This window comes from Macrosteles quadrilineatus, unplaced genomic scaffold (assembly GCF_028750875.1).
Source record: "Macrosteles quadrilineatus isolate MER2022 unplaced genomic scaffold, UCM_ALF_1.0 Scaffold_15__1_contigs__length_3749704, whole genome shotgun sequence".
Taxonomy (NCBI): Eukaryota; Metazoa; Arthropoda; class Insecta; order Hemiptera; family Cicadellidae; genus Macrosteles; species Macrosteles quadrilineatus.
Genome location: NW_026542608.1, coordinates 594,108 through 615,629, shown reverse-complemented (window position 1 = coordinate 615,629; position 21,522 = coordinate 594,108). Strand labels below are relative to the sequence as shown.

Genomic DNA, 21,522 nt, shown 5'->3' with positions numbered 1-21,522 from the left:
AAAAATGAGGCGGTAGCTGCAAAAAGGGCCTTTATGCCAGAACATTGATTTGAGAAAAACGAGTTCGAAAAAATGTCATTCTTGCATAAATATTGCATTTACTAAGAATCTAACTTGGAATACTTCTCCATATTCTTTAGAACCTGAAGCAAATTTTGTTACCATGGTTTTTTAATAACAATATCAGGCTATTAAGTATTTTTTGTTTATGTGAAATAGTGCATGGGCCCTTTTTGCATAGATGAAGTTTTTTCATGCCCTTTTTGCATAGACCAATATTTATATGATCTGTTAAAGCATAAAATATGTGTTTTCTTAGGCAATTTCTAACAGTTTGATAAGAAAAATTTAAATTTTAAATGACATCTTACCGGCTCAGTAATTAAAAATAATAAAATCATAGTGTAACAGTAAGAGAAAAAAAGGTAGGCTGCACAGTAAAATATGAGTCATAGTTGAAAATGTAACACTTTTATTTTACAATAAAAAAAGTGAGTCATAGGCTAGTTGGATATCTAATACTTTTATCTTTCAATGTCTCTACAATTTAATTTAATTTAATAACCTCTGACGTTTTCTAGTATTTCGAGCCCATTCTTCCTTATTTTCACTTTTCTTCTTAGCACCCTTCTTCTTAAAAGTGTCCAAAATAGTAGATTTAGTAGTTAGCATGATGTTAAAGAATAAAATAAACTGAATATTCCTATTGTTTGGTCACTAACACACTCCAAAACTGAACAAAACAAACATAATAACATTCATAACATACCGGGTGTCCCACGAAGGGGTTTAAACGTTTGATTTTGTATTACGTGCCCATTCATGCACCGAACCTTTTTAAACTTTACACAGTTTACAAAGTAGGTTCTAAAAATATTCTGGAAAAATTTCAACTCCCTAACCTTAGTAGAAACTAAATGGCGGCTTATTGTCAAATTTACCAATGTGCTTTCTATAAAACTACTTTCATGATTTATTATTTATTTATTATTATTATTTATTAGTTATTTGATTAATTTTTAGTTTTCCATTTGGCTATGTTCTAATTTTTTCTTGTTTTAAAGTCATATTGCCCTGGAAAGTAACATTAAAAAAATTTTATAAAACCAAAAATACCTTTTTTAATGTTTTAAAGTAACTTTTTCAATATGCCGCCATTTTGTTTCTACTAAGGTTAGGGAGTTGAAATTTTTCCAGAATATTTTTAAAACCTACCTTGAAAACTGTGTAAAGTTTCATAAAGTTCGGTGCATGAATGGGCGCGTAATATAAAATCAAACGTTTAAACCCCTTCGTGGGACACCCTATACATACCATTCAGTGTCATTAACCTCGATCTATGCAAGAAGGGCCTATACACAACTTTCTTATAACAGCTGTACAAAAAAAAATACTTCAGATTCAAATATGAAACTTTGCATGTATACCAACAAACATGTGTAGAATTGAAAGAAACGTTCTCCGCAAAAAGGGCCTATGGATCCATAGGCCCTTATTGCAGCTACCTCCTCAAATATCAATTACACCAGATGTTTCATGTAATTAATTAAATCATTTAAAAATACGAAGCAAGTTAGATGGAAATTTGCCTGTGGGGTTTATTCACACTCAGCTTTATTTTGATGCCCCATATGCCTAGATTTTGTACTAACTGTAGTACCCGTGCTTTGCAACGGGAAGAGGACACAAAATAGAAACATTTAAATCTTTACATCTGTTGCATATAATAGTTAGCCTACACATCAGCCAACGCTTTTAGAAACAAAACTCAACTTTTATGGCCTTAATAGAAACGTTTAAGTTATGACTTTTAAATCTAGTAAGTAGTGGATACAACCATTTTGGTTTTGATTAATTTTAAATCTTGTGTAGGCTGATATGAGAAAAACTGACCAAATCTTCGAGTAAAACTTTCACATACGATTTACCTTCATCTCCCTTACTTACACCTATTAGTAACATACATACAGGCAGACACCATTAGATTTTTATATAATAGTATAGATTTGGCAAAACACCTTAAACGACGATCACAAGTTAGACTGTATTACGTTAATAATATAAAAGTTCTACTGTTTTTATCGGAGAAATTATTGGGGTTTTGCTAATTTTCCATATAGGGAAGCTATTATCGCAGGTCTCATGGTCAGACCTGGACCCGGGACCGATTTGCTTGTTCGTTTTGATGTTTCTAGAAGCCACTAAAAATACTCTACAACTGCCTTCCCTGTAGCATTAAAACTATGAAGGTACTAACTAATGATTTTTAAATCTTACTAATATTATAAATCTGAAAGTTTGTGAGTTTGTGTGTATGTTTGTGTGTATGTGTGTGTGTTGCTCAATCACGCATAAACTACTGGACGGATTGGGCTGAAATTTGGCATGATGATAGCTCACATTCCCGATTAACATTAAAGCATATTCTTATCTCAAAAACCCTTTCGGGCTCCGCCCCAGTGGCTCTGTAGTTCCCCATGTTAATCTTATGATTTTTCATATTTAAAAGGAATTAATGAATCTTAACAGCTGTTTCAATTAAACAAGTTGGTTCTGTTCTATGATGTTCAATAGCATAAAAGTTACAAGGATTACCAACAGGGTGCAGCACTATTATTATTTTTTTTTTAATTTATGACAACAGCTAATTTGAAACCAAAAGGTGAGTGAGCGTAGCGAACGAACTTCAACCAGGACGTGAATGAGCCATGCGAATGCTTATTAAGTTAAACGGGGCGAAGCCCGCGGGTACAGCTAGTAGGTAATAAATCTGATATTTTTAAGGAGATATTTAGTGAAAATGTAATAAGACAAATGTGCTTAGTCTGCAGGTTTGCCGTGGCGGTGGTGTTTTTATATTATTAAGGCAATGTATTACTTCTTGTAACAAGCATTTAAATGTAACATTAAAAGAAGTTTAAGTCCCTTCTATGTCAGCCATGCAGCATCGTGAGTTGTACGCTGAGAGGTTGCCTACATACATTCGGCGCGGCGCGGCACGGCGGCACTCAACTGGCATTTAATAATCATTGTATATGCCTGGTCTTCCTATGTCTAACGTGTTCACAACATCAATACATAAGAATTATTATGAAATAACCAATAGTTTTATGATACGTCCTACCATAGACTAATGTGCGTATTGCAAGATGAAAACATAATACATAACTTATTAGGAAATCCGGGACTTGAAACATTCAATGCAATACCAGAATAAATACCCGATTGAGGTACTATATCTGATAATAGTTCTATTGCCCCCAAATGCAAATATTGTTGTAAGGAATAGATTGATTATAAATTGTTTTATAGAAAAGAAACATAATTTCTACATTAGAAAATTAAAATTATAAAAGTCAAATATATTTAAAATATTATTACTGTCAAATCTACAAAGCATAATCGTTAGACTCTATGAGTTATGTTATTATTTTATAGAATGTAAGGAGAACAGAGATAATATTGTATACAATAGAAATCACTTTTAAGATGTATAGCTAAAAAATAAACTAAATTAATCCCACATGGGATAACCCGTGCGTGGGAGTGAGTCGTATTTCTATGATAAGAAATAAATGGAAAAGTTTGATAACATAAAATAGCAAAATTGTACAATAAGGCTATTCTTATATATCTTCCATAAGACATGAAATAAGCCATGTAAAGTTGTCGAATTCATCCCTCCATTTTAAAAAGATACCAAAATTGACGATTAGTAAAAAATACACGTATTTGCGTTTTGTAAGTCACACACAAATAAATTCCAGTAAAAGCAAAGACACAGTAACCTTGATTAGTTAATAATCAAATATAGAACTTAACAGGATTGCGTTGTTGAAATGTGAAAGGAGTCACGCTTCCTGCAGATATGAATTTTAACGTATTCAAATCAGCTGACCGGGAGACGGGGTGGGGTTCATATCCCGTGACCACAATTATTAGCTAATGACTAGGAGACTTTGTGAAACCATACTGAAACATATTAATGTAAAACTAGCTGACCACAGTTATAGTGAAATTTGAATTATTTTACTTACGACCGTTTTTTACACTATAGCCGTTCCAGTTCAGTTATTAGAATTGATAAGATTCACTTGCATTGCATACGGACCAATGAGGTTCAAGGGCTAAGAGAAAAGAAGTAAAATCGTAATACTTCGAACGTCAACTTATCAGCTGTTAAGACAAATTTAATTGCTTAAACAATGAGTGAGTTGTTGGGACAATAAGTCGTTGCATTACCATCAGTGGCTATGAGAGGTTATAAATGAAAACATAACCTCTCATGGAAGATAATATGAGTAGTAAATTGATTTTTGAAACGGTCGTAGGTAAGTGTACGCAACTCACTTAATTAGCCTTACATGTTCGTTGCGTTAACTACTACAGCATATTATCCTACTAATATTATAAGTGAGTAAGTTTGGATGTATGGATGGATGTTTCTGACAAGTAAAGGCGAAAAATACTGGTCGGATTAGGCTGAAATTTGGTGTGATGATAGCTCACATTCCCGATTAACATATAGACGCATATCAAAAATCCGTTCGGGCTCCGCCCCAGTGGCTCTGGAGTTACCCATGTTAACCTTATGAGTATCTATCTATTATACTACTAGGTATGCGGACTCATTTCTGCCAATTGAGCGGAGTAAGCATCGATATAAACAAATAACCTTGTTTATAAATAAAATTTTTTATAAAAAATATTATAGATTGAAACATAAAAAAATGAGTGAATGTTATTGATCAATACACCTCATGATTTTTACCCATCGTTATATCAATTTTATAAGTCTTGCCATCTCTTTTTTCTTTACTTACCATTTGCTTATCTTATTTATGCTTTTGACTTTCTCTATAGAAAATGGCTCAATAAGCAAGCCCTTTTAGCGAATTTCCCATTTAGGGAATAAGCTATTACCGCAGTACTCATGATAAGAACTGGACCCGGGACCGATTTGTTTTCGTTTTGAGGTCCCTAGAGGCCAAAAACACCACCCGTTCAAATCAATATAATACATCACTCTGGTTTAAATTTAAGATAGTAAAAAAGTTATTCAACTCAGCTGAATTTTAATTTTTTTTTAGGCTGATTTTATTATTTTCTTTGATCTGTACTCAATCACATGTTCTCAAAATTCAACTATTTGTAAACAGTTCATATTTATCTGTTTTGTTCATTTTGACATCTATTCTATATATATAATACGCTAAGCCGATTTTTGTGAACAGAACTCCTCCCTCATTTTTGGACCGATTTTGATGATTAAAGTGTCAAAAGAATTGCCCTGATCTGTAGTTTTGCAAAGTGTTTTTCGTTTTTTGATATCTTTGTTAGTTTGGGCAGGATCTTCCATCAAAGTTGGGTTTTCTCCCATAAGATTAACATGGGGGAATATATATATAATAATATATATAATACGCTAAGCCGATTTTTGTGAACAGAACTCCTCCCTCATTTTTGGACCGATTTTGATGATTAAAGTGTCAAAAGAATTGCCCTGATCTGTAGTTTTGCAAAGTGTTTTTCGTTTTTTGATATCTTTGTTAGTTTGGGCAGGATCTTCCATCAAAGTTGGGTTTTCTCCCATAAGATTAACATGGGGGAATATAAATATTTAATTGGAAACTTTGTTTCCACTAATTTGAGAGAACGGCTGGGCGTAGAAACTTGGTAGAGGTGTCCAAAGAAAGGTCTTGGTCTGTAGATGAGTTATCAAAAGAAAAACTAATTAAATTCGCTTAGGGCTCTGCCCCAGAAGCCTTTAAAGATGCCTCCACAGATTTGTTTACATTTTGGTCATGTGGATAATACTTTTAATAAAACAGTTGTTAATTTTAAAATTGTATTTTAAACAGCACACATTTATTGGGAGTTTACTAGCGCTACTCAGCAACAACAACCATTTAATTTATCTCTAAAAATATATTCTTAAAGTGCACTGAGCAGCAACTTTAAAAAAAATCTATGTAGCTTATCCATCGTTACAAAATGCTCAAACTCGCATTGTGACATTTATAATTCGGCTTATATTTCTTCAACAGATAATTCATCTGCAGAAGAATTTTATTTTGCTCTTACCCTGTGTCTATGTCTAATAACATCCAAACACAGAAACCTCGCCTAAAATGGTACCTATCTTGACAAATTATTTGCAGTGGCCTATATTATGGTCCGTGGCCCACTGGGTTGGTAATATTATTCAAAATAACACAACATTTTGGCTGTAAATATGGCCCAATGAATAACGACAGAAAGGTCATATTTCTTTTAAACTAGATCACATCATCCTTTATAGATACGTTGGTTAACAATGCATGTAAACAAAATATGTATAGTTTCACTCAATTTATCGCAGTTATATGAATTGGCGTAAACCTTGAAAGTAACCGTCGATTTCGACGGGTTTCACCTAGTATTTCATTAATTTCTCTTTGCTTGAAAACGTTTGTATTAAACGAAAATTTGCAATGTTTCATGTCTCATTTATCATAACTCTATCAAGAAATACTCAAGAATAATATATATTAACAAGCATGATCGGACCATGGGGGTTTTATGGGGTAACAATTGGTTTTTCCTATTTTTGACCCTAAAAACATAAAATTTTGCAATTTATTTCGAAACCATTTTGTAGAGCTCAAAAAGCAAATTATTTTGTAAATTGAAGCGTTGTTATGCACCTAATGGTTACAGAGAAAAAAAATGTAAATCTAAAATACCCATGTTATTCTTATGGAAATTAAGTAAACTGATGTTGTTTGCTTGCTTATGGGTATATTTTGATCTCATTTGGAAAAATAATTTATTTCATACTAGTCACTAACTAAACTATTAACATGTTACAAAAAAAAGAATAAAAGAGAAAAACACTTGTAGTCTCCCTTTTGCAGAATATATTTTATCAAACTTGGAAGGATATATTTTGATCAAACTTGGCAAATTTATTTATTTTATACTAAGCTTTTAATATTTTACTAAAAAATACACATTATTCGTTTCCTTATAGCAGCAAACCTAGGTACTCATTAAAACTAATGTTTTTTTTAAATAGATCTATAAAAAAATAATTCGTACAAATGGATTTGTACATATGGATTTGCACATAATTATTTTTTGAATTACAGTACTAATACCACAATAAGTCTCCTATATAGTATCCAGGCCTATTCTAAAATCAAGACTAAATATTATGCATACTTACTTCTTATCATCAAAGTATTTTTTTAAATAGGAAGGCAGCTTCCGCTTTTTCGTCCTCGACGGGAACTTCTTCAGATGACCCATCACGGTTTGATAGAAACAACTCAATAATACTGACACTGCCAAAATTGTTGATCTTCCGATGTAGACTTTGCTAAGTGTGGGTTTATACTAAAATTTGTATTTTGCGCGCCTTTTCTTTCACATCGACGCTAGTGCTATCTGTGTGGAGAACGCTGAACTGTTACGCCGCCCCGCACTGCGCGTGAGGGGGTTGCAGTTGTAGAGTTATTTTAAAACAACGAAAAACATTGAAACCAATTCACTTTTCAAGAAAACTAAAAAGTAGTTTTAAGACTGAATATATAAGGTTACTTGTTAGCCAAATTTCACAATTTTACGATAACGTTTACCTACTGTAACATTGAACTAGTTCTGTCAAATCCTTATGGAAAATAATATTTTTTATTTCAACAAAAACAAATTAAAAAAATTTTTTTTTTAATGTTTTTGCATGCTACACGTAGGTTAAGTTATGCTTTTTAATACTACTTTTTGATCCATGCCAAATACGCAATCGTTTAATTGCAGTTAAGTGAAAAGTAAATTAGTCCCACCCATGTTAAATAGCAGGCCCTGCCAGTAGCGTGGTGGTTGACTCCTGCCGCCTCTTAAGTCGGTTTGCTGCGGTGGGGGTATTTTAATCGTCAGTACGGTTCCGTTGCACAGCTTGGATGGATGGATTTAAGTTTCGTATAGTATTATTGGAGTTCCTTCTTTTAATGGCAGTATGTGGTGGGTTAAACAAATTGGGAGGCATTTGAATACCTGAGATAGCACACACGATTTATTCACTTAATAATTTATGTTAGATTGTGTGGATAGGACAAAAAATAAAAATATGAAAGCATATAAAAATATTGAAGGTTTTTACTGAGTATGTTTACATATTTAATGCAGGAGAATTTAAACGTTTTTGAGTGCACAAGTGCTGCGATTTTTGTTTAATATATTTGGACTCATCCAAAAGTAAAATAGTTTTCTGTGCTGCATTCTGTGGAAACATTGTGGTACTATTTCAAATCATGACTAATACAGAATGTTGTGATAATTCAAACCTACAAAACAGTTGTTGAAAGTAAAGATCTCATTTTAAATTATATTTATTCTTAAACATTGTAGTTCCAAAAGTCTTGACATTGGACCCCTTAAACCCTCTGGGGTGGAGCCCTTTTGTCTGAAAGTTTTATTACAATCTGTAGAGCGGTTTCGGAGTCCATAGGGTAAATGCGTACATGCATACATATATACATACATATATACTTCTTTTATAGATATATAGATTACTGTTAAAGATATGTCAGGTTTTGAGCAAAATAAAAACAAATAAAAAAACCTAGAGATACTGTAGTTAGATACTCTTTTTACCATGAACTGATACTGCAACTTTGATACTAAGGTCACTGCTCACTAGGGGTCAAAGGGTCTGATGACCTTCTAGGGAATATCTTGGGTGAAGCCGCTTTGAAACGGCAGTGTTAACGGCTTATCGATTGTATGTTGTGACCACTAAAATACGGAATAGAACTCTAGTATACAAATTGTCCATGTTATTTAGATCAATGCCCATTATGATATGAATATAAAAAATGTCATTTGTATGTCACATCAAAATGTCAAAATTGTACGATGTTTTGTTTTAAGGAAATGTTATTGAATCTTTAGGTGACACCTAAGGTTCAAAATTGAACAAAATGAACACATTAAAAATTAATATGTCTTGATTAACAAACAGTGTTACTTGTTTAGGCTAATTTAAACACTCATCCTGTTTACTTGAAAAAATAATATAGGCCCTACTTATATATTTATTTTACAATTCAATTAAGCGATTTACAATCAGCTTACTCATATATAAGACCTGTTGCATTGACGAGAAAGCTTTTTTAATTCAATGGAAACCGATTTACGGGTCTTGTTGTAAACTGAATATAATAATATTCAGTGTCAAAAATCAAAGTTCTCCACAAGCGTCAATAAATTGTTTTAATAAAATAGATTGCACGATTTGATAGCTTCATAGATAGTTTTGTTCTGCGTTTAAAATATTCATTTCAACACCGCTGGCTATATTAGTCGTAGTTGGTTGGCATTAAAATCACATTTCACAACCATTAGCAGCTTCATCTGATGGCGATCTATTCCATGGGTCAATTATATTTGATAACAGTATTGCTATTGTTGAAAATATCGCACTCATAGACCATCTTGATAAAGATATGCTAATCGATATGGGAGCTAATTAACGGAATGTAACTTTACAGCAAACATTTTCACAAACTTGGTTTTTAGTACAATTACTAGTACCTTGTTCATTTGATTACTAGCCTAAGCTAAAAAATCTTGGATTTTATTATGCACTATTAACGTGCTCCTTATTAAAAATATATCAAAACAAAATAAATACATTTTTTCTTCGCATTATAGGTTGAATTATAATTTAATTTCATTTATACTTCTATTGCCTTTTCATACGTTATACAATATGACTGTAAATTATAACGTGCTCCTTATTAAAAATATATCAAAACAAAATAAATACATTTTTTCTTCGCATTATAGGTTGAATTATAATTCAATTTCATTTATACTTCTATTGCCTTTTCATACGTTATACAATATGACTGTAAATTATTAAAACTATGTCCGCAACAGAGGAATGTCGTCAAATGTACCTGGCCTGCCACCACAGATCGTTTCCAATTATAAAGCTACAATTAATAATATATGGTTTATCTTGGGAAAATGAAAAGAATTCCAATTCACTATATTAATTGATCACAAAACTATGTCAATAACGTTAGCTATAAAATCATAGAAACACTGCTACTATTTATCCTCTAATATAGACTCTCATAGAAGACGTCGTCCTTGTAAAATTGACTCTCAAATTATTACACAATCTGACCGGTTTGAACATTACTTATTTACTCGGCATTTCCTCCTCCACGCAAAACTCATATACATGGTGTTGGTATACGGAACAGTAGTATGATAACATGACACTGTGAAATGAAATCTGTTGTGCATTCTCATTAAAAGAACACCAGGGTAAATGTTAAAATTACCATGCAATAAATCATTAACAGTAGACACAGTGCATCCCAATATAACTTTTTTGTAGAATATACATAATTAATATTGTGCAGTACGTGAAAGTGCGAGTACATGTTTTGTCTATTCTCACCACGATGAGAAAATATTTTAAAACACTTAAATCTTCACTGTGTAATAAAACTTGGAACTTGCTTTTGCACTGACCTTGAAACTGGAATCTGTAAAAAAAGAGAAGACGGATCCAACGTAGCACTCGATTTAGACAAGTCAAGTAATATTTGCATGTTTTGTCAAAAACTTAAATTGATATTTTCAAAACATCATCAGTTTTATTTTACTGAAAACCTTTGTACTTGGAGTGCAAAGTCAAAGTGATTTAAACGGACTTGGCGCGATAACAGTGTCTACTATAAGAGATTAGGCAACAAAATGGAGGCAAAGGTCCAGCTTGCATTGATAAGAGGTTATTATAGTTGATGGCCAAATAGGCTATAAGGTATCAGCTGAATAGCGCAATATACTGACTCCGACTATGAGAAGTTCATGAGACTTTGTCATGTTGTTGATCCAAGACATTTGATCAGGGTTCCTTCTGTTTATTTGCGAGCTTCTGTTAAGACGACGTTTTGATTGAAACTGTAGTTTTTAGGTCATGTACGTTGTCCTATATGATTATATATTTGTCATATATGTTGATTTACTTTGTTTTTGGTGGTTTGAATTGAGTATCTAAAATATGTTTAGTTAAATTCTCCTTAGAAGTATTTTTGGGAATTGCCAAATGCCGTACAGCAGTTAGTTATTCGGACACCAAACACCAATGTTACTCAGTATGGATTTGCATCGTTATATAACCGGGGAAACTTTACAATGTACGATTTCTGCGTTGTACAGCAATAGCATTGATTGACTATTGGATACAGAAGTTGTATTAATAGTCAAAGGCAATATTCAACACTGGTGGCATTCAAGAAACTACTAATACTTATGGCACATCATCTTGTAAATCAACAGATAAATCATGAGTATATTTGATATTTTCAAACAAATGTAATCAAAACTAATATTTGGGAGTTTAGTTTAGCCATAGACAAAATGGGTTTAGCGTATTTACGATATTGTAAACACGAAGAGGAAAAGACCAGTAGATAATTGTCCTATTTTCATTTAGTTTGTCTCTCTTCAATAGACATTTTCATACCAAAAACAAAGTTATTCATCAAGTTTTCAAAACGTAATGGGAAATTTTAAGATTAGGTGCCAGCTTTTAGACGACAATTTTGAATTTTTACATAATACACAAATCATGGATGGTTCGCCAGATTAAAGGTAAGGATTCACTGGGCTTGGGGAATTTAGCTGCAGCTCTCCAACGTCCTTGTTCAGTTAAAAACTCGCCGCCGGACGCAAGGTCGGACCCGCCCCTCCGGTCAACTGCTGTACTGTGTACTGAACTGATAAAACTGAGACGAATTACTCAAGCAGGAAAAAATATCTGTAGACACACAGTAACAAAGTACGGTAAAACTATTTTAGTGAATTATGTATTAGTAGCCTATTAGTATCGGAAGATCATCGCTGAATGTAGAACGCAAATTCACCCTAAATTAAATTGTTAGGTAGCAATTTTATTTAATACAGCAGCTATAATGTCGCAATTGAAATAATTTTGTATCAAACGTCATGAGGTGCTTTCTGACAATTATAACACCCAAAAGGTTATATAAATTAGAAAATCCCACTAATCTTAACCCACTAAACGTAGTTTTCTTTTCATGGATGTTACCAAAGTCTACAATTACTAAAATAACAATGAATTATTTTGCATTAGATGGTATTGGTTCATTCGCTGGTTTCTTTGTCCTTACGTTTCAACATGATAAGGAACATTTTGTGCTGTTTATCGAATTCTATGTGCTGGTCATACTTTTTCTTCTTTATAACACCAAAGACCTACTGGGTATTCGCTCATAATATGATAGTAATTTGTAATTTATATATTCAGAGTACTAAAAATGAAACAATGAACAGTGGAAAAAAGTCTGAAACGAAATTTTTGGGTTGTGATTGAATTCAAATTGTTCAATTTGAATTCCAATTCTCCACAGATTTCAGATAATTCTTTATTAACTTATTTCAAATTTATCTATTTCTACAAATTATATTGACACACACGATACCACATGCGTTCGCCATCTACAGGCACGCGTGTATAGTGAGTGAGTAATGTGTTCAGATCGCCACCATCGCCACTCGCCAGCAGACGTTATCGGTCAGACATCACTGGCCAAACAGATAATCTAGGTTGCTCGTGGACCGTGTTTGTACTGCGCCACGAGTCGCTCGCTCGAGACATTTCTCTATTTAATTCACTAATTGTTTCTGTAACAACGCGTCATCCGTTATCTGCAAACTTGGACTTCCTTTGAAATGAACAATAGATGAACCATCACTACGCACAAGGAAGACTGTGCTTTACAATTGATTACTTGACCAACAATGAGGACCAAGTGACTCACTATAAACCACCGGCTTCTTCTTGGAGTAGTTTTGTAACGTTTTTACTCAAATTTGTCTCAGCTTTCTCATGGATAATGAGGAGGTTTAAATCAAAACTTGCACCTGACTATGTTATCCCAATTGATTGTTATAATAGTGTTTCATTTCTGGGCACCACCCTGTCGCAGAGTAGAATTAAAACATGTTCCAACAAGGAAGTTCTCCTGTACCAAAGGGATGAGATAGCAATAAAACCAAAGCAAAAACACTATAAAAACACATTGTAACTTGGGATGGGATTACACAATTGGGATAACTTAGTCAGGCGTGGGTTTTGATTAGGACCACCCCTTCTCCCTTAGAAAGTTGAGGAAATTCTGGACACGGTTACAAAATTACTAAAAAAAAGGCGACGGGATCGAGCAAACCAAGTTGTATCTTATGTACATATTTAGTGGTTCTACCTTGTGCCATGCGACGGGTGTTCTGAGAAGTAAGCAAGGGAGCTGACAGAATGATGACAGTCTCAATTTAAATACACAGTTCATTAGATAATTGCTGCACTTAGTCGCTAGCAGGGTTCATGACCATTGTGAAACGGATGTCTTTATCTTGGAACCACTGGAGCGTGCTGTACTGTGTGCTGTGTGCAAGGTGGAGGAGGCGGAAATAGAACGGGAGTTGCTACAGCACTTGCCTAACTTACCACAGTAATACTGTCGTTAGTTAACAAACAACGCAAAAATTAAAACAACGTCGTCTATGTTCACATAAAACTCTACCCTGTACCGCCAAATTAAAAACAAAAACACAACGTAAGCTGGTCTTTTGAACGCCCTTGGAGTATGCTGAATTATTTAAACTGGTTGCCTCGTGGTCGAAAAATTGACAAAAATATGTATTGTGCAAACTTTTCTTGATTATTGATGTAACAAGGTTATAAGAAGGTTATAAACAATAACCGAGGGGAAATAAAAAAGTTTTAGATATACATACAATTTCAACAGGACAACATATTCAAAGGTTAAGGGATGCCGTCTAAATCCATAATTTATTCCAGTTAGGACTTACTGGATTACTGGATTACTGGATGTACGTAGCGTATTGTCCTTAGCAATTTTTCAGTCGTGGGGAGGATGGATGAATAACCCAACTATTAAAATCCTTCCTGGATATCCCCATGTATTAAAAATGTACTTATAAACAGCATTATATCTCTCTAATCATAGAGTTGTCTATCGAGTCTCAACTCACTTCCTTTAGGCTATCAATGATAGGAGATAAATAAGTTGAAATAACATCGTCTGATATTTGGCCTGTTTTGGACGAAGAATCATGAAACTTCCTCTTTTCTGTGCAATGGTAGTGACACTATATTATTTGGGCATTTCAGAAGCGTTTCTTGCGTTAGAGCTTTGACTATTAAAACCCAATAGTCAATGGTTAGAGTATATGTTTGATATACAAGATCCAGTAACTGAAAACTAGACTTGGGCGTACAGTACATAGCAACACGTTTATTCTCGATCTACGTTGTCAATAAGCGCGTCAAATGTAGTAAGTGACCTTTGCTGAAAAATGAAAGATTCGCGTTTTTTTCATATTGAATAATCTTGTATCATCAGTATACTTTGGATGTGTATCAAAGTATTTACAGGGCCGCATTTCCCTAACGGCGGACACGGTGGTTGCCGGGAGCCTCGGCCTAGGAGGGACCTCAAATTTTGTTTGATAAATTTTACTGTAAAGATCACTGTTCATCCGCGATCGCAAACATGTCCAGGATTTTATTGTGACCTTGGGAGTCAAAGATAATGTCTCCGAAAACTCGAAAGATGTTCACGATGTCATCATGATCGAACGAGACGAAGATGGTCTCAACGCTCGCACGAGATGTTAACTATGTCTCCGAGGCTATGGGAGACTTTCATGATTCTGTCGTGATGGTAGGAGACGAAGATGATGTATCCACGATCGTGCATGATGTTTAATATTTTGCCGTGAATATTCACGACCCCTTCGCGACCATAGAGTACATAATGGCAATAAGTTCATAATGACGCGTTCATGATTCAGCCGCTATCGGAGACAGCGACCACCGGAGGCGACGAAGATGACGTCTCTCCACTCGCGCAAGATGTTAATTTCTCCGCGGCCACATGAGACGTTGATGATTTTACCGTCATTGGAGCAGACGAAGATGACATCTCCGCAATCGCGCAAGATATTAACTATTTCTCCGCGGTCACATGAGTCTTTCATGATTCCGCCGCGATCAGAGGACACGAAGCGGATGTCTCCGCGCTCGCGCAAGATTTTAACAATTTCTCCGCAACCATAGGTGACGTTTAGGTGATGCTAGTCGTAAACTCATGCAAACATGTAATTAATTGGGGTTTATGAGGTGAAAATTACCGTTTTCGATTTTTAAATCAGAAAACATAAAATTTCACAATTCATCTTCCAATCATTTGTAGAGCTTAGAAAAGAAATAATTGTGTACATTGAAACATTGTTTTGTGCCTAACAGTTGTAGGCATAGTTGTAAGGGGATAGTTGTAAAACCGAAAAATTGTAATCTCATAATTCCCAAGTTATTCTTATGGAGAATAAAAAAGCTGTTGTAGTTTGCTTGTTTATGAATATTATTTTGATCAAACTTGGAAATTTTGTTTATTTTATAGGCTACTAAGCTATTAACATTTCAATAAAAATAAAAACACACCTTCCCTGTAGCAACAAACTTAAGTAATCATTAGAATTAATGTTGGTTCAAGGTTCAACAGAAAATAAATCTGGCAGTTTTAAGGGAACATTTCAGTAGAAATCCAGCCAGGTAAATGGAAATTCGATTAGTCTGCAGGATTGCTGCGGTGGGTGTATTTTCTGATGAAAAGGTGATTTGGCTGCTTCTTACAAGTCAATTGTATTGTATTGATGTTTTGTTGCCAAATTATTAGGAAAACCACTTCAATACGGAGATTGTTCTTTCCTGTAGACCTATTAGTCCAGGAGCTGAGGGGGTTTGAGCATGCATGAAAGTAGTACGCAATGTTATTGCTAAATATTGTAATATGGACGTATGTCACCTATTTAAAAAGTGGTCGTAAAGGTGGGGGGAGGGGGCAAACATGGTGGGGCACGCTATGCTTTAAAACGCTGATATTTCAAAAACGGTAAAAGATAGAACATCGGTTAAAACGTCGTTGTAATCCTAGCAATATGGACTAAAATAATGATTAAGTCCGAGGTCATATCTCTAATAATAAACAAGTTATTGTATAAAATATGTGAAAATGGACTATTCGTGTAGTTTTTTTTTCCGAAAGTAGAATTAATTTGTGAGTGTCGCAAAGAAGTAATATCAAATATCTTTGCTGATAGTTGTAATACAGACTGTGGTGGTAAAAATACACAATATGTCGCCTACTTTTCAGGTGGTCGAGAACTTGGGGGGAGGGGGGCAAAGATAGCGGAACACAACAGATACATTGAAACGACTCTTATCTCGATAACGGTACGAGATGGGACATCGGTCAAAACGTCGTTTTAATCAAACAAATATGGCCAATAGAAAAGGTTATTAGGTACAAAGTTGTATCTTAAGTAATAAAAAAGTTATAACAAAAATATATTTGTCAAAATCTACATTATACAGCTATTTTCTTCAAATATAATATGAATTGTTGATAAATAATAGTGTAATTAGTAAATTACTGGACTAAATATTAACTAGATGCATTTTCTTATAAGAAAAAAATCTATTATTACGAATGCATATTGTTAAAAATGTAAAACATTTCCTTGGGGTTCGTCCGATAGGTTGCGTCATAATTGCTGCTCAGTGCTGCTGATATCGGCACAACAGTTAATCCCCCCAAAGTTCAATGCCTTAAAGTAGGCGACATACGTAATTTTGATTACCACAGTCCATATTAGAATAATCAGCAATAACATTGCGTACTACTTTCATGCATGCTCAACCTCCTCAGCTCCTGGACTATATTGCCTTTTGTGCTTCACAGGGAGAGAACGTAGAGAAGATATTGTGCTTCTTCACTACGTCGTCCAATGAATGCGAACTGCTGGATGATTAGACGCTTGTTCTATGGAATAAACCTATTTTAGGTAACAATATCCATGTCATAAGGAAAGGGCAAACTTTATTATTAACTCACAAAATTTAACTTATCATCCTCACCTCAGATATTAGTTAGTCCATTTTAATCTTTTAGAAGTGTTGCTACGTTTCGTTTTTTCTTGGTATTTTTAAATATCAATAATCAATATCAAATAACAATATCAATAAAAACCCTTGTCATAAGGGTTGCTATTGTCTGTGGTAAAATATTCTGCAGATGAGTTATTTTTTTCCCTATTGGGGCATAAGGCTATTTGCCAACTAAATATATTTCTTGTTTCAAATAATTAACTATAAAAACATTTGTGGAACATTTGTGTATATTGTTTACTGTATGTGGAACACATAACACATATTTTATATATATATATATATTTTTATATAATATCCCCTATGCAGCAAATCTGCATACTAAGCGAATTTCAATTTGCCTGATTACTTAAATATATTCCTTAAATATGTCAGATTCACCCCCTATTTAAATAACATTAAGGGTAAGGAGTACTGCAGGTTTTATGCTACAGGGAACGTTATGAGGTGTTTTTAGTGTTGGAGAAAAGGTGAAATAAAGAAAAGAATTGGAAGAATGATGTTCTCCGTTGCTGTTGATGACATACTATGGAGACGGCACATAAATCAACTTCGGAAGATATAGAATTCACAGTATCCTTTGAATTATTTCATCTTTTCTCCAAACACATCGTAATAGTTTAGGATGAAGTAAGTAAATATGCCATATTTGATCAGAATAAACAAGCAAACTACAACTGTTTACTTATTCTCCATAAGAATAACATAGCAATTTTCAATTGACAGTATTATGGATTTTTCTCCATAACTATCAGGCTTACATGAACGTTTCCGTTTCAGTATACTTAAAAAATTTAACCCTAGAAAAAGGTTTAGAGAGAATTGAAAGTATTTCACATTAAGATCTTTAATTAAATTACGCGGTTGATAGGTGAGCGACTTGTGGGTTTCTCCAAGTTCGTATTATTATGGATAGATAACACACCTGATCACTGTATAAACAATCTCCAATAGCGTTTTCCTACAATCGGTTCTAATCAAGAGGGTTGCTGCAGGAAATTCTAACTCGAGTTCCCGGACGGGCTTAATTTCCATCACAGGCTTTCATTTCGATCTCGTTATACCGACTGCGTAATCAGGGAGGAGTGAGTGACCTTGATGGGACAAATCACCTGTTAAAACAAATCTTCTTTCAGGGTCAAAAGGATTTTTTGCTTGACCTATTCAGTCGTTCCTTGGACTGATACATCGGATTGACAGTTGTTTGGTTGGTTGTTTGTAAAGATTGCAAATTTTAGGTTTGCAAGAAAAGTTGGTAAGATTGGCAAAATTTGCAAGAAGAGGTAAAGTATTTATCATAAATATTTAATATTTAAAAAATCATTTTTAAACACAATACGTAATGGCAGTACTAACCAGGGCCGGTGGCACTGATCCCTACATGGAATACCATAACATAATGAATGATGAAAAGTATTTGAAACTTGAATTATAACTTCCTTCCTTAAATTATTTTATCCATGTCATCAGGTAGTCTGTACCATTTCTTGTGTTGTGATCGACTTTAAAGGTTAATTATTGTATTAAATTTGGTTTATTTCGTAACATAAGTTTAATTGACAAAGATACTTATTAAAAAATCCCTATTATACTGTATACATATTCACATAATATATGTTCAATATTATAAGGTAAAGGTCAAATTCAATTCGGTTTAATGCAAACGTCCAACGCATAATGTTGTTAATATCTGAGTAAAACGACATCACCAGTATTTTACTTGTTTCAAAACTTAATATTTATTTGTCAAATTGATTTACATAGCCGACGCCTTGAGGGAATTATAATATTATGAAATACTGTATTTGTATCAAGCAGGCTTATATTTTTTCCCAGGACAGATACCTGTAAGGAAGGAAAATACTAAGTAATAATGAGAATAGCTTTTCGGAAATAATATAATTTGATGGCTTATTGTTAAAGCGAAAGCGTAAACATTGATAATGGCAAATATAAATACATATTATTATCCATGGAAATGTGGTTTAGGTGCTTAACATATCCGCAATAAAATTATGGGTTGCATAGTGACAATAATATGCAATTTCGTCAGTTTTTTTAAGTAGAAGTGTGTCGGACGAATCTTGCCGTTCTAGATTAAGGCCAAATATTATCAAACTGAATTGTAGGAATCGGAATTCTTAGAATGGAGCAAAATAAATTGAGGTACTGAGATGAGACCGGGCCAATTGACAATCGATTGCGGATTCTATGAACCTCTGATGCAACCCCCTGATTCAACCATAGCAATTAAGGCTCAAGTTTATCGAACATTGGTATTGTTTTATTTACCAACAGTTTCCAATCTGGTTGAGTAGTTTAACCCCGCTTGATCATCCGCAATTCTGTTTCTTTCTCCTTTTGGTGAATTGCCCATAAGCCCATATATGTAATAAGCAATTTTAAGTGGCAACAGGCTATCGAAACTGGGACGAAATTTAACAAGCAAGAAAATGTATATGTGTTCAGAAAAGCTTAAAACGCTCTATCGTCCGTACAAAATTGAATCAAAATTATAAGATGAAAAATAAAGACCGTTGAAAAACCTTACGGCTCGAATAGACGGTTTTTAGCGACAAAGATCCATACACTTCGTAGTCGGTATAAAATCCGTTACCTAATGTTCGTGTCTTTTAAAGGATTTGCCGCAGTAAACTAGACTAACTTTCTGATCTAGGAGTCACTCTTTTGCGCATAAGAAGCTATTTTCAAAATGATCATAGGTGTGAAAGTCAGATGTCACAACCCAACCATTGAGCGACACTACTGTACTTACTTGTTGAGCCCCTCCGGGCAGTAGATGGGATGAACCCGGCGACCTCTCCACCGTACCCAGGGATTGACCACGGTCCTGACGACAGCGCGTCGTCCCCGACACCATCGACGCTTGAGGCGCATCACTGTGGCGTCCATGCAGGCACCCAGGGGGGCGTCGTCCTCCGTCTCCTTGCCCGTGGGGTCCTCGTCGTGCAGTCCTGACAGATGACGACGCTGGACCGAGATCAGCATCACCGGGGTGTGCAGACAAGAGTACATGGTGTAAAGTCACTCACACAAGGGTAGGCATGTGAAAAACACTACACAGATGTGCTACAGGAACAGGACGAGAAGAGGCTAGCAACATCCGTTACCTACAAGACTGTCATGATGTAACGTCAAAAGGTGAACTTTGGACCTAAGATATACTACACAAACAAATGTTTCAATTACGATTTGGTTATATCTCTTTAATAAACTTTTAATCGTCTCGAGAAACATAACACAGTCTGCGTCAACAGAACTCAACATAAACGATAGCGGGTTGTTGAAAAGGGTGTTAAGAGTCTTCCTTAGTGGAAGCCATGTTGGATCTCTTCCCCATAAGAACAATGTTAACTTTGGGTCCAGATATCTCATCAGCAAATTGTCATATAATTATGGATAAGGAGTTAAATTTAAGGAATTGCGGTCCTCTAGAGATTGACGTTTTTTATTTCACAATTTTTAATTTTTATAATGAATAATTGATTATTAATTAGCTTAAAATTAAGCTAATTATTGAAAGGAAATAAAAATGGATTTTCGAAATTCAAAAACCTCAGTCACGAGTCTATTATGTTAAAAATACAAATTATAAATTTCAAAGCTATATCTTAACAAATAACGCCGTTACGTGTCCACAAATGATGTAATGTTTAACATTGTTCTTATGGGGAAGAAATCCAACATGGCTTCCACTAAGGAAGACTCTTAAGCGAGCTATTGATATTTAATAAAGACAGAGAATTGACAAAACGTAGGAAATATTCTAAAGATAAAGTTAAATCATTTCTAAGCCGAAGGTGGTAAGTTTAAATTGTATGCCTTATAGTTATGTTGGTTAAGGCCACATGTCTTAAACTCTATTTACGTGGACAGCTCGAAACAGAAATAACGTATGTTTACTATAGGTTATTATTTCCTTCAAACAAAGTTAATAACTATATATTTAATTTAAAATATTGATATTTCTGATCTAAAAAGATTTTTGTTGATACTTTAACCTCTAATTAATTTTAAAATTTAACCACGACATTCACCTTTCAACACTACATCACAACATGTCTGCGGCGATCACACCCGTATCCACACGCACTACACGCACTTTACCGCAACACAACCATCACCCACCACCGCCACAGCCCACAACTGACACTACACTGAGACTGACACTCTCGCTATCACTCACTGGTCCACCACCGCCACCACAAACACAGTGCTCCCAGTGGCCGAACCGGTCAACTACCTTTATCTCGCACAGATTCACTTGCTTTGTTGTGATAACAACATTGCAGACGAGACCTGTACAACGCCGGTAACCATGAGCCACCCCAGTGTTGCCTTTATAAACGGAAATTTAAACTTTAGTAACTGCAAAAATGTATTCTGTAGGCGTTATTGCTGTACGTAAATGTGCATTGTATCTCTTAAAATGGATACAGTGTTGTTAT

The 21,522-nt window shown here is 34.4% G+C and overlaps 1 protein-coding gene across 2 annotated transcripts in view; it reads right to left on the bottom strand.

Moving 5' to 3' along the window:
- The window catches only part of LOC129005064 (protein unc-13 homolog 4B-like), a 96,393-nt gene extending 75,168 nt beyond the window's left edge, over positions 1-21,225 (bottom strand). Inside the window, exons 1-2 of one of the 2 annotated variants that reach the window (XM_054433849.1) lie at positions 21,112-21,225; positions 19,830-20,192 (exon numbers count right to left, since the gene is read on the bottom strand). In XM_054433849.1, coding sequence (XP_054289824.1) covers positions 19,830-20,089 — 260 coding nt within the window. In that variant the 5' untranslated portion in view covers positions 20,090-20,192; positions 21,112-21,225. The remainder of the gene's footprint in view (positions 1-19,829; positions 20,193-21,111) is intronic. The other variant, XM_054433850.1, reaches the window with a different exon arrangement.
- Between the last annotated feature and the right edge of the window lie 297 nt (positions 21,226-21,522).